General features: G+C 41.4%; 1 protein-coding gene across 8 annotated transcripts in view; it reads left to right on the top strand.

Annotated features, from left to right (window-relative positions):
- Positions 1-14,277, top strand: part of LOC121520680 (myomegalin-like) — a 60,902-nt gene that overhangs the window by 32,209 nt on the left and 14,416 nt on the right. For all 8 annotated transcript variants that reach the window (XM_041804257.1, XM_041804256.1, XM_041804254.1 and 5 more), the window contains 25 exons: positions 305-442; positions 537-656; positions 729-821; positions 914-1,138; positions 1,575-1,733; positions 2,054-2,155; positions 2,735-2,872; positions 3,966-4,145; positions 4,351-4,545; positions 4,628-4,813; positions 4,887-5,003; positions 5,091-5,165; positions 5,255-5,361; positions 5,450-5,589; positions 7,846-7,970; positions 8,109-8,272; positions 8,381-8,636; positions 9,776-9,980; positions 10,100-10,216; positions 10,317-10,576; positions 10,665-10,879; positions 11,055-11,172; positions 11,265-11,382; positions 11,804-11,858; positions 14,003-14,253. In XM_041804257.1, coding sequence (XP_041660191.1) covers positions 305-442; positions 537-656; positions 729-821; positions 914-1,138; positions 1,575-1,733; positions 2,054-2,155; positions 2,735-2,872; positions 3,966-4,145; positions 4,351-4,545; positions 4,628-4,813; positions 4,887-5,003; positions 5,091-5,165; positions 5,255-5,361; positions 5,450-5,589; positions 7,846-7,970; positions 8,109-8,272; positions 8,381-8,636; positions 9,776-9,980; positions 10,100-10,216; positions 10,317-10,576; positions 10,665-10,879; positions 11,055-11,172; positions 11,265-11,382; positions 11,804-11,858; positions 14,003-14,253 — 3,859 coding nt within the window. The remainder of the gene's footprint in view (positions 1-304; positions 443-536; positions 657-728; positions 822-913; positions 1,139-1,574; positions 1,734-2,053; positions 2,156-2,734; positions 2,873-3,965; positions 4,146-4,350; positions 4,546-4,627; positions 4,814-4,886; positions 5,004-5,090; positions 5,166-5,254; positions 5,362-5,449; positions 5,590-7,845; positions 7,971-8,108; positions 8,273-8,380; positions 8,637-9,775; positions 9,981-10,099; positions 10,217-10,316; positions 10,577-10,664; positions 10,880-11,054; positions 11,173-11,264; positions 11,383-11,803; positions 11,859-14,002; positions 14,254-14,277) is intronic.

The following is a 14,277-nucleotide window of genomic DNA, read 5'->3' as shown; positions in this document are numbered from 1 at the left end:
CGTTTCTACGCTGGTTATGTAAAGCTAATAGTGACAACACGCACTTTGTTCTGCTAACTCGTGCATACAGCATTCTCACAGCACTTCAGGGGCTCTCTCCCTAGCTTTTGCAGAGTGCACACATGAATGAGCAGAGTATCTAAATGTTGTAGAGATATTACACAATCCACTGTGAAAGTTATGCAGCCTGCAGCCTTTGTATTTTTCATGAGTTCTAACAAAATGTATTTCTTTGTCACAAATTATTCATCAGCTGGATTTGGTCACAAGACTGAACTTGAAATTTTAATTCTCTTCATTACAGAGCCTTGTTGAAGAGCAGCAAAGCCAGCTAAACCAGTATGAGTGTGCAGCTGGTCAGTGTGTCAGCGAGCTGCAGAAGGCCCAGCTCCAGGTCCAGTCCCTACAGGCCAAGATCCACGAGAGTGAGGCCAACAATATGGTACGTCGCATAAAGAATGCTTTATTACAGTTGGATATGCATGATACATTGCATATCTGATCCCATCCTTATCACAATGCTCGTCTCTGTACAGAAACTGCAGGAGAAGCTGAACGAGATGGAGTGTGAGTTGCGTGCAATCCGTCAGGCAGCTCAGAGTCAAGAAAGAACCATCCAGGGTCTCACAGACTCCATCACCACCAAAGACAGTGAGGTGGGTGTTTGTCTTTTCATAAGGCTACAGAAAGTATCTGAGAAGGTACTTACCCTCACTGTCTGCTCTCAGGCCCAGGAGCTGTACCAGCTGATTGAAGAGCAGAACACCACGCTATGTAAGCTGAGAGAGATGGCTCACCGCAACCAGCTCCCTCAATGCAAGGTAAGGGCTAATCCTGGATCTTTATTTATCAATGATTAGAGATCTTGTCTCCACATGGGCATGCTGATCTTGGTCTGTGGGTTTTTCTTTAGGCTCCAGAAGGGGCGGGCGAGTCTTTAACACTTGCCCAGCTGCAGGGTGAGCTGGTGGGGGTGCAGAGTTCTTTGTTCTCCCTTGGTCTGGAGCTGGAGGCCAGCCAGAGGAGTCTGAGACAGAGCCAGAAGCAAGGAGAGGACCTGGTGAGGTTTAAGGAGCGACTCAACTCTGATCTGCAGGAGGCTCTGCAACATAGGGAGGCCACTGAGAAACACAACCAGGTTTGTCTATATTACTACATTGGGTTGTCACAAAATAAACATTTTAACTTAAGACTAATTTTGTAAAATTCAAATAACTCCAATATCTACTTGGATACCACAGCAACAAAACTATAAGTCCTAGTCGGGATTTTTGTAAACTTTTCTATTCACAGAAAAACAAAACAAAAAAACAAAACAAAACAAAAAAAACTTTTTTTTTACTTTCAAGTGCTGCACATTGGTCTTATGATGTAATTTTATTAATAGGTTTGATATTCTTTGATACTAATGATGAATGAAATAGCGAGATTGTATCATTTTGAACCACTTAGGCTTTGAAAAGTATCTGATTATCAAAACATTTGACAAGCTATTTAGCATGTGTGGGTAAAGCAAAATTTAAAAAAAGAAGTGCTGAAGCAGCATGTAAGAAACCTTGCTCTTGTCCTCGCAGGACCTGCGCAGCGCCCTCCAGAAAATTCGCTCTGATCTCCAAGCTAAAGAAGCATCTCTAAAGGAGAGTGAGGCAGCGAGGCACACAGTGGTGCAAGAGAAGGAAAGAAGCATTGTGCAGCTCAAACACTGTCTGCAGGACAAGGAGCGACAGTTACAGGTAACAAAGACAACCTTACTTAAATTCACAGTTAAAAGGAGCTGACGTGGGTAATACTGACACAATCTCACCAATTTCCAAGGTGCATGGAGGATGAAGAAAGTCTTGAAGAGAACAGAAATCTCCAGCAACACTTGTAGTTTGGAGAACAACTTTATTAGATGGATGCGTGCGGCTTGTAGCCTTCATCTGGGTCAGGGGATGACCCTGATGAAGGCTACAAGCCGAAACGCATCACCTGTTGCTGGAAATTTTTGTTCTCTTAAATTCATAGCCAATAATTACATGACACATTTCTGATGCAAGTGTACTTTTTATAGGAATACTCAGAGATGTTGGACTCAGCAGGAAGTTCCAAACCAAGGGACGCTCTGCTGGAAAAACTAAAAGAGAGGATTAAAGATAGAGACAGAGCTCTGGAGGTAAAATGCACACTCACAAACAAATTGATGTGTACACACTGGGGACTGAAACCAATGGCAGCTTCACACAATCTGTGTGAGTTGCTGCACTGTATAATGTGAGATTCCTGCATACTGCAGTGAAAACAGGGAGGCATTAAAAAAAGCTATGCATGCATTTGCAGCAGATGAAAGAGTCACATACAGTAATGCAAAGCCCAGCTCAAACTAACAGATCAGCATAAAATTTCACTCAAACAGTAAATAATCTTGAGGGACATAATGTCCAGGAGAAGTGCCTTTTTTTAAATCCTTTTGCAACCATGTGGTATTTGCACCATTGCACCATTTTAGGATAGATGTTTGCTTCACATGTAGAAAATTTTCTTGAGAATCTGATGCAGGATCAAAATGTTATCTTTATTGCCCAGACACATGGGATCCGAAGCCATAAATATTCTCCATCTGCTCAATTTTCGATGTTAACTACAAAACTGAACACTGCACCAGAGCATGATGAATATTAGGCTGAGGATGAAGCTCACAGCACAGGGTGCCCAAAATAGCAGCAGCAGTGTAATTTTTCTCCCCCCTCTGCAGCGCTCCATCGATGACAAGTTCCGCTGCGTGGAGGAGCGCGAGGAGCAGGTGAGGAGGCTGCAGTTGGCCCTCAGGGAGAAAGAGCGAGACCTGGACAGACTGCGCTGCATCCTGTCCAATAACGAGGAGACCATCACGGTATGCTCAGGACATGGATTACATATCACACAATGAAAAGTTAGATGAGATGTTTGACACCAAAAACTGTTCTTAGATGTGATTAAGAATTCCAAAAATAGATTTATAGTAAGGTAAAGTAAAACAACTCAAGGATTTAAGATCACAAAGCTCGTCTAGCAGGTAATTCATGCCATTATATTATTTGTTTCTCTGATTCAGACCTACTACATTACATTGTTAATGCTAAAAACTGTATTTCATATACCACAAGCTAAAAATAAGGCCTAAATTGGTTGTCAAAAGGTAAAATGCAGCAAGCAGATTTTACTTGAGGGTCTTGAAATGAGATTTCTAAATCAAAGTTAGTAAATCAACAAGTTAAATTTGCCTGCTGTGTTGGCAGATATTTTTTACAAGATATATTTTGGGGCTTTTTTTAAATAATAAGAATAGCTTTCTTTGTGTAGCACCCTGTAGTACAGAGGTTTTAAAAAGTGCTTTGACAAAAAGCAGAATCTCAAGTAAGACAAAACATCACAACACAAGCATAAGAACACAACAAGAAAGAGAAAACCCTAACAACAGAAGAACCCATGAAAAAAATCAGCCACAAGTGTAACCTCAACATCATAATAATCCTAGAACACATAATAATAGCCAGAAAAACATCATAAAAAAACAGGAAACATCAAAAAACATTTTTGATACATTTATTTTGAGAGGTGGACAGTGGATAGTTGGAAAGAGGGATGAAAGAGTAGGGAAGAGACATTTGGGAAATGATCCACAGATCAGTTCGAACCCGGGATGCCCGTGCCCATGAGTTGTGACCTAACTGCAAAGCTATCTGTTCCCTATCAGATATTTTAAATTTTTACAAGCAATTCATGCATTTTCGCTGGAATTTTCTGAAGTAAGATAGACTTGACAGGCAAATGAGGCTTAATATAAGGCTAACAAGATACAGTATTTTTTTTTTTTACCAGAAATTAGATGAATAAAAATGCTTAGATTTGAGTATTTACCAGTGTCAAAAACCAGAACCTCTCTGACCTGACTTTGCCTTTTAATATTTTGTGACATTGATGAGGTATTTTTCTCTTATCCTCAGAGTCTGGACGGCTTGGTACGCAGTAAAGAGCTGGAGCTGGAGCAGGCAGCCGAGGCCTACAGAAACCTGCAATGGCTGCAACAGCAGAGTGAGGAGAAGGAGAGAAACATTCAGAGAGAAAAAGACAGCATTATTAATCAGCTACAGGCAGCCCTACAGGCACGCAGTCAAGAAACACAGGTAACACAACCCCACACACATTTACATTGACAACACACATTTATGGCTTCATTGTTATGGCTTTCAGACGTTAGATGCTTCAAAAGCTTGAGAAAAAAATGCTCCACTTAGAAAAACCTGTGCTACTTGTTTTTACTTATACGCATACGGCAGGTGTGCTGATGCAGCCTTTCCTGGGTGTGTGTGGTGTTTTGTGTGTGTGAAGGATTTGACAGCTGCCCTCGTTGCCAGAGTTCAGGCTGGTCCCTCTGAGGTTGTAGAGGAGTTGAAGGCTCGGCTGGCGCTGAAGGAGAAACTCTTTGAAGAGCTGCTGTCAGACCGTAGCCGTCAGTCCAACGAACACCAGGCTCAGGTTCAGGACATGCTCAATGCTCTGAGCTCCAAAGACCAGTATCTGCAGGTACCACATATTACTGGAAAAGAAATGTATCCTGGAATTAAGAGATGCATGAGAGTACTTAACATTTAACTCTTTCTCTCAGGACCACTCCTACAGGCTCTCAGTTGTGATCAGCGAGCAGACGGGTCAGCTGCAGGAGCTGCGCAGACATCTGCTATCAAAAGAGCAGGAGCTGTGTGCCCTGAAACGAGACAAAGAGAGAGAGATGGTTGGAGGAGAGGCTGAGCACCTGCGGGGTCTGCTCAAAGAGAAAGAAGCTTTCATCAAGGTATCTGTCCGTGCATTTCCCTCCTCCTGTATCTCCTGTTTACATGATTCTCACAGCAAACTTCATTCACCAGGAGCTGATGCAGAATCAGGAGGAGGTGATGCAGCCGTGTGCTAAAGAGAGCGAGGCGGAGATGAAGGCTCTGCAGGAAGAGTTGCAGCTAGTGCTGAAGAAAGAGAGGGAGGCTCAAGTAAGTGTGTGGACCCAGTGATTCTGTGCAAACTAATCCTTGTTTGTTTTTCTTCTCACTGATCAAATCTTTGTGTCGCCATTGCAGAAGGAGCTCTCTGCTCTTCGTCTTTCTTTGTCTCACCAGGAGGCAGCAAAAAACACAGACATCACTGATCATCAAGTAGGATTTTCTTAATTCTCAAACATTTGATTTTTTTGTTCTGCTTGATGATAATATGTGCCTTTTTCTTCCTTGCCACTGTGTTAAAGAGTGTGCTTGAGCAGCTTGTGTCCGAGTACAATAAGCTGAATAGTGCCCTGCGGACGGAGAAGAGATTATACCAAAATCTAGCACAGGATCACACAAAGAGTGACAGGTAGGTGGAAAAGCTTTACCCAGGCTTCAGGAAGTTGCAGTTTTCTTTTATGTCTGATTTTACAAAACACTTTCTTCCCTTTCTTCAGCTCAGAGAAGATCCAGGCCCTGCACACTGAGCTGGACTCAGTTCAGGCTCTGCGCTCACAGCTGGAGGAGGTTCTGTCCAGGACCCAAAACATGGCCCTGAAGATGGAGTGGGCAGCTAAAAGGCAGCCTGACTTTGGAGGTGGGGATGGGCAGGGTCCAGCCTCCAGGGCTGCAGGGGGCACTGTTTGATCATTGCACTGTTTATGTGTCACTGGCACTTTATATGTGAGACGGAGCTGTCTGCAGAATCTGATGTTCAGTTGAAGGTTCTTGTGTTAGGTGTATTTGGGAACTTCTGTTCCTATAAGTGAGTGAAAATAAAAATTTGAGCATCTGTCTTCAAACAGCTTCGCCAAAACAGCACAAGTACTACTCACATTAGCTGAAGCCTGTCGAGATTAACCTCAATGGTATAAAGTGGCAAAGTGCAACCCAGAGTCTTATTATTTATTGGTCTGTTCTGTGAGTGTGGTGTGAATATGTTTTTATATTTTCGATGAAAGCTGCCTGCGTATTGCTTTGCAGTGCGATCGTTCTGTATTGCCATTTCTGTGTTTCTGTCTCTCACCGGTGTCGCTCTTCTAGCCTTACTGTCACAGTGAAGTCCCGTCTTGTGGAGAGACTCAAGCCCATGCCTTGCAGTGAAACTTCTCACCATCCATCATTGTTTTATATCATCTGTTTTTTACAGGATGTGAACACTAACCAAGGCCCCTAAAAACAGAACAAATTACAAAAGATGGCCAAGTATTTCCTTCTCTTTAGCTTCACTGTGGATTGCATTCTAGCACAGTTTATAAACTCTAGTAAACTTTTAGTCAAATATGCATGGACCACAAGTTCAGCTGCAGTAAATCTAAGTTTGTGTATTGTTTGTAGCTTCAGCTTAGTAACAAGAAAACATGAACATATAGTGATAAGTCATTTTTCCTGTCTACTCTGTGTTCACTATAAATCACATAAGATGTGAATGCCATAAATAAAAGTCGCCCATTACAGTAGCTAGAGAACATTTCTCAGGATTTGTGCCCTGATCTCATCTAGACTCAGACATGGAATCCTTGTCAACCTTTCTTTTTTGTATTTTTCATGCAACGTCAATAAAAAATGTGCTCACTTTTTGTCAAAAGCACTTCTGTTTGTTGTGTATGATTGGGACTTTATCTTAAGAGTATCCCACCCCTGAACTCCCTCTGCTGGCCCTTGATTTTCCCTAGAGATACACTCAATGTTTTATCTTTCTGCACCCGGAAAGAAGAAAATTGTGTCGTCTCTAAATCTCTAAATTTGCCCTCAAAGCAATTTTCTTACCGTAGGAATGCCTGTATTATAAAGATGTCATTGCCACAATTTAGGAGTATGCTTCCTTTAAAGCAGTTTTCCTACATCATTGACTTGATTATTTCTCAACAGTCCCAGTCCAAATCCATGTTTTTCCTTCATGTCCTTCCTCCCACATGCATGAGATTGTGGCATGGTGTTTAAATGTTTGCATGGCTGTACTGCTTTAATGCCAAAGTGAAAACTTACCACACGTATATGCAATACTCACCAAATAATAGAAGCTCCTGTGAGCTAAAAAAGATGACATAAAGGTGACAAATACACCTCACAAACTATGAAGTTCCTACGCTCCTAGTGTGTGAAAGAGTACACAACACTGCAGTGTGTAAACAGGGCCCCACATTCAGCCGATGCAGCTCACAAAGAACATTGTTCAATCAATAATAACCCTGCAGTTTCACTTCATGAACATACCGTCCTTAGTCCTCACACAAACAAAGATTGTTTACTTCAGGGGTTAAGGTAGGAATCATTTCTAAAATTATTGTTCATCTATATTTCATTATGAATAATCACATAGTATTTAAGTTACCGTAGAAACACACCTAAGCATGAATGAGACACAGCATACACATATTTTGTGCACTATGATGTGTTTGTCAGCTGTGTATTATTAGGTGCTGTTACATAAAACAATTTTCCTTTTAAATTCCTGCCACTTTCCACTGAGCCGCTGCTTCCTGGCAGAAAACGGCTGTGTTTGCGTGTGTTTTATATTTTAATAAAACAGAAAGAACAGATAGTATGCACTTAGGTTTGGCAAACTGTCCTTTTAAAAGAGTGAATCTAAACAATCATGCCCCTCCCCTCCCCATAAACACACTTTACTGTGCTGCACTGCCCCGAGTGTGTGTTTGGCTGGCTGCTACAATGTATGACATAACATTTCCCTTTAGTCCCATGACTTCAAAGCGGTGATTCAGGGTATGGACAGACTTCTGGAAAAGAACAAGTGGACAGCAGAGACAGGGAATGTAAAGAAAAACAGCCTAGAGTTATGAAATAAAAGAGAGGATTAAAAGTGAGCCCTTATTTGGTTTTGTGTTTCTAGAGCTCAGCACAGAAGACGAGGAGGAGGAAGAAAAGGAAGGGGAGGGAGACAATGAAGGAGGCAGCAGTGATGAGTTCACAGACAGCATAGAGGAGGACGATAAAGTGACTGCCAGAGGTTTCCAGGTAAAATACTCGCTTTTGATTCAAGATTTCAGAAAATCAGGCAGTTTTATGAGCATGAGCTGATTTTCTTATGTAACATTTCCTATCTAATCCCAAAAATGATAACAACTGTCTTCTGTTTCCTGACTTTTCGTGCAGGCGCGTGGCCCCGAGGGTGTGACCAGAGCACCAGCAAGGGAAGAAATATTCAAGAGAGCTGATGTGCTACAGCTCGAAGAAGAAAAGCGAAGCCTTGAAAGCCAGCTTGAAGAAATGAGGTTCCAACTAGAGAGGGATGGATACACGTCTGTGGCTCAGATGAGGTGCATTGTTGTTCCTGAGATCATCAGGAAACTTAAATGTTTGTCTTGTCATTCCATGTATAGAGGGAAAATGTTGCTCTAGCTTTATTTGTGTTTGACTCCTTTCAGGAGTACCCTGCAGAGGTTACAGCTGGAGAATCAGGCTCTGAAAGAAAGCAAAGGAAGATCTCGGTTTGATAAGAATCATAGCAGTCTGATCCAGGAAGAGGAGGAGGAGGAGGATGAATATTTTGAAGAAGAGGATGAAGAAGAGGAAGAATCTCCAATGCCTGCAGGGAAAAGAGGTCCTCCTTCTGTCAGTCTGAGTGATAAGCGAGGGAAGAGGCTGTGCACGACCCATCTTCATGCACAGCGGCCTGACATGGTAACAAGAATTACATTGTGTTTGATTCATTTTAGTTAATTTGACCAGTTTCTCTGAGATACTTTAAAAAGCTGCCGCTAAACCATTACTGTCATAAGGTATTCAAGATTTTATCATGTTTTGCCTTTATCTTGTAGTAATTTCAAACAATCAGTGGCTTGCAACCAGTCCTTGTAAAGTCAAAGTCAAGTAAAGTCAAATACATGGATGTGTGTCCTTTAGGGCTTCCGTACACACTAGACTATGACACAACTTTTTTTTCCAGGCACAAATTTGCGACCCATTTCCACAGTTCTGTGAGCCACGTTTTGGTCTCAACCGATCAGTTGCTCTAAATATTATAACAAAATACTTCAAAGCTTTACAGCACATGCTCTGGTCCAGGGATGGGAAATGTTTATGTTTTTTTCTCAGTGTTTTTTTTTCCCCAAATTGTATGATATCCTCAATTGAATCTGTGATGACTAAGAATCAAATGGAAAAAAAAATAGGTTGGCTTTTATGACAATTTATCATACCAACATTTATATGTTTTAACAAACAGAAATTCTTAATTTAATGAGCTAAAAACTAATTAAATTCAGTTTCACACCACTTTTTCATTGTGATGATCAAAATAGTTACTTGTTTTGGGACAGTTTACTTGCATATTTGTGTTTTTACAAATGCACTTAGTAATGCATAAGAAAAGCTTTTACAGAAACAATTACAACCAACTTCATTTACTTTCTGGTAAAAAACTATACATATACCTGTAATCAAAGCTTATAAGACGATTTTTTTATTTTTAATGTTTTCATGGGTGATTTTAAGTTTTTCTTCATGTTAATAATTTATTGATATTTGAAATTGACTTGTGGCCCACACTGAGAAAGGTGGAGGGCCCCATGTGGCCCACAGGCTGTCAGTTTCCCACCCCGTTCTAGTCCATAGGATAGTGAACATTTAAAGGCTTACTGTGGGATGAGCGCTTGTGATTTTGTTTAACTGTCATTAATGTCTCTTCTATCCAGCGATCTCAGCTGATTTTACTCCCTGCCCCAAGGCCCTGCCCTCCTTCTGAGCCTCCATGTACAGGCTTTTGTTCTTTCAGTTCATTGGTTGCCTTCATGAGTAACCAAGTACTCATGTCGTTGCAGGAGAGCAAGCGAGCAGGCGAAAGCAGGGAGGTTGGGGCACTCTGGCATGATGTAGAGGAGGGTCTTCGTGAGCAGGCAGCTCATCTGCGCTCGGATCTGGAACTGAGCCAACAAGAGAACCGAGAGCTGCAGGAGAGGCTGATGGTGTCTGAGGCCACGGTGCACGCTCAGGCCGAACAGCTGAAGGACTACAGAGACCTGCTCAGTGAGTCACACTCAGGGATGAGCATAAAAGAATCAGACATGTTATTAGATTAACTAAAAATGCTTGAATACCTTTTAGTATAGAGAAGTGACAATGTTTTTTCACATCTTTTCCTGCAGCAGAGACGTCGGTCCAGCAGGCCAGTAAGCAGGTGCAGGTGGATCTCCAGGATCTTGGTTATGAGACGTGTGGTCGCAGTGAGAACGAAGCAGAGAGAGAAGACACCAGCAGCCCAGGTGACAAACACCAAGTTGTTCTTAAACTATTAGTCTTTTTCTCCTGTTTAAATATTCTGACTGATCCTCATTAACCATGAATCAATCACCTCCTCCTCAGAGTTTGATGACCTGGAGATGTGCACGTCACTCTCCCATCAGCAGGACTACGACGGTGTGGGTGGGAGCTGGTACTCTGGCAGCAGTAAGAGGGGTGCTTATGAAGTAAGAGATGAGTCAGCTTCTCTGCAGCATCTGGTCCAGGATCTGCGCTCACAGCTGACCCGCTGCCACAAAGTTATCCGTGGGCTACAGCTCCGTGTACGCTCACTGTCCACCACCAGTGACTACGCCTCCAGTCTGGAGCGAACCCCGCGAAAGGTGCTGCAACATCAACAAGCTACTCTTTGCTCCTTTAATTAATAGAAAACTGAACCTGTTTGTGAATAATATTGCCTTTCTTTTTTAGGTAAACTGGGCCTTTGAGACATCTCCAGCCCCCAGCGGTGTAGAGGAGGATGAAGGCTGGATGTCCGACACCCAAGGCATCCGCTCAGTCTCAATGCCCAGTAGGGAGCTGCAAGAGCTGATGGATAGAGTCGCTTCACTTGAAGCGCAGCTGAAAAGCTCCAGACTGGAGGGCAAAGGCCAAGCAGAGGAGGGGAAGTGTGCCACCTGGCCAGGGTGAGTGTACACAGACAGAGGGGCGTAGATGTAATAAATGGACGGGGGAGGGGAGGGCTTGTGAGGGTAAGCTGCTCCATGAAGACAGCTTTATCTGGTATTAGTGAACACATGAGCAAGAAGGATGCTCTCTCCTCTCATACTTTGCTTTCTCTGTTCTTCCTCCCTTTTCCAGGAAGTACAACTCTCTGATCCAGACTCAGGCTCGTGAGCTGTCCCACCTGAGGCAGAGGATGAGAGAGGGGCAGGGAGTGTGCCAAATCCTCACACAGCACCTTGGTGACACCACTAAGGTACAGAAAAACCTGTCAAACATGAATGTAACTGGACATTAGAGCCAGTGTTTGATGTACTTGTACCAACTTGTATTCTTCACATCTTTAAGGCATTTGAGGAGCTTCTGCGGTCCAATGACATCGATTACTACATGGGTCAGAGCTTCAGGGAGCAGCTGGCACAGAACTCTGCCCTCGCACAGAGAGTGGTCGCCAAGATCAGCGGACGTAAGAAATAATTGTTCAACCTCCTGCATCACCTAGAGGGAAAGGTTTTTGTTGTGTACGGGAGCCCTAGGCAGATACAAATGTATACATTGACTTGATTTTCCTGTGATTAATCATTAATTTGTGGTTCTCATTAATGTGAGCATTGGCAGAATGGCATGAAGAGCTCTGGACTATCACAGTCATCAATCTATTGCTCTGTTTTTTTCCACATTACTTTAAAATTATTCCCCTATTACAAGAAAACAAGCTTTGCAAACTTGAGATCATGAGATAAAACAGTTATTATTGACTAGTTATCATACAAAAACTGAGTAAATAATATAAATAGATGATGGGTTTAGGGCTTCCGTATTTTCTGATGAATTTTTAACATTGCTTATGATATTGCTTTGTTTATTTTTTCTGTCCTGCCCCATAGGCGACCGTACAGAGAGCCATGATGACAAGAGAGGCCATGAGCTGCTTGCCTTAAGGTGTGTCAGCATTAATGTCTTAACATGTGCGTGTGTGCGTGGGACAATTCAAACATGTTCCCTCTTAAGTAGGAGCTAGAGGAGATATTCTCTTCTTACACCTAGATTAACAACGACTTAACTGTACAAAAATGAATCCTTAATTGTATTTGGTGCTTAAATATTTATTATTTTACATATTCACCACAGATAGCTGTTTGACAATTTACACTAATGTGGAAATGGACAAAATATGAACTTTATACCTGACAGATGAGTCTTTACAACACTAAAATGTAGAAATCAGATAGTAGAGCACCACTTAATCATATATTTTAAGCATCAAATCTGATTTTTTTTTCTTTCTTTGTTTCATCTAAGCTTGGTGATTTGATAGCCTGTCAAAGTTATAAAAAGTTTAACCAAACATCCTCAAAAGCAGTCACCTATGATTCATCTGCAGCACTGTTTTCTGTGGACCTCCATTAAAGTTATCACCTTCTCAGTAGTGTGTACTACCTCCTATGGATTAGTTTTGTGTCATGTGACGCTCTGCAGCATGCAAGAAGCAGTCCACATGGCTCCTGGTGGTGGATATGAGACAGCAGGTTGCTGTTAAGCCACACAAACACAGGCGTGGACACAGCATGGAGCCTGTACTCTTAAGTTGAGTAGACTTAGAGGTGTCCCACCAGATGGGCTTAAAGACTCTGTGAGTGTGGGACAAACAGCCAATAGTGACACCTCGCTCAGAAGAAGAGGAAGTCTTATATGTTCTCTTTCTTAAAAACAACTTTTCTTTTTTTGACTTTATTTGGATGAGTTGGAACTAGAAGGAGGAAAAGAACATATTTTTGCAAATTTTGTTTGTATTATTTGCTTTGGTGCTTCAAGGATTATTTTCTCTCACTGGACTTATGGTAGGATGGCTCCTTTGTGGAAATCTATGATTTCTAAGAACGGCTCTGTGTACAGAGACTCTCAGTGGTCTTTTTTTGGCCAAAGAAGACAGTCAGCTTATTTTAGGGTGCTGTTGAAGAGGTACAGTGAGTTCATGCTTCAGACTGAAACAGGAGGGAAAACCGGACATTTGAGGTACAAAACTAACCAGGGCTATTAGTACTATTAACAACAAATGAGTGGTTAAAATCAGGAAGAACATTTATTACCTCAACAGCAGTGTTACAGATATTTTGAATGTATATTTAAATTGACATCAATTATGGATATTTTGATTATTCTGTGCTGCTTTAATTCAATAGAATTGATTTAAATATACATAAAAACATGATCAACTTGATGAAATATTCATTTTAACAATACATTTTGCAGTCAGTTATCATGTTTTCCATTTTTACCTCCGCCAAGGAATTTATGTGATCAGTAGGGTTTGTTAGTTTGTTATTTTTTCAGTTTGTTTGTTAGCAACATAACTCAAAAAAGTTGTGGATGGATTTTGATGAAAATTTCAGGAAATGTCAGAAATGGCATAAGGAAGAACTGATTAGATTTCGGGAGTGATCCGGATCACCGTCTGGATCCAGGAATTTTTTAAAAGATTCTTCACTATTGGGAGATAGGGCTAATGGCGGAGGTCTGTGCTCTCCGAGTGCTTTTCTAGTTTAACCTGTGTCCAGGCCTTTAGGGTTGCAAAATTTTTTCTTTTCAACATTATCTTATCTGCAATTTTTCTCAATTAAAAAGTTTTATGCATAAAATAAAATATAAACTCATATTCATACATAAAATATAGTTTCCTTCACCCCTAGGGACGTCTTTAAATGTATTTTTTGTTTGACAAACAAAATTTGTACTTAGAAACTGATTAGTTTATTAAATAGTTTCCATTTATAATACATATTTTTTTAATAGTTTAAGTTTAGGTTAGTTTTTAGTTGACCTGTTGGTGGATTAACCGTCAGCTGTAGCATTAAACTTGATATATGGCACTCGTAGAAACCTTTCCGACTAAATACTTATTTATCATTATTAATACTGTGTACGTTTTAATATAAAAACACGTTATGTAAAAATTGGTAAAATGCTTCTGTTATGAACAGCTCCAGATAAGATTAAATAGCATTTAGCATCCTTTAAGGCTGTTTTATTCATTAAAAGATGTGACTGCAGAGTCTAACGGCTGATTGTGTTTTGTGGTCCTGCAGGCTGAGTAAGGAGCTCCAGCACAAAGATAAAATCATCGAGTCTCTTCACACCAAGCTGCAGCAGCGTCCAGAAACGCCATCCAGCTGCCAGGCTCTCTCTGAGACCACTGACCAATCAGACCGAACCTCCCTGGTCTCTGATGAGTACAGAACTACAGAGGACTTGGAGCTGTGCTCTGATTTAGATGCCAGAGAGTTTCAGGAGGAGCAGTGTCTGCAGCAGCAGCACCAACATGGATCAGAACAGGACGGTATGGTTTAGATTTATTTTGATT

This window comes from Cheilinus undulatus, linkage group 13 (genome assembly GCF_018320785.1).
Source record: "Cheilinus undulatus linkage group 13, ASM1832078v1, whole genome shotgun sequence".
In the NCBI taxonomy this organism is placed as follows: Eukaryota; Metazoa; Chordata; class Actinopteri; order Labriformes; family Labridae; genus Cheilinus; species Cheilinus undulatus.
This window is presented reverse-complemented; position numbering and strand designations above follow the sequence as displayed.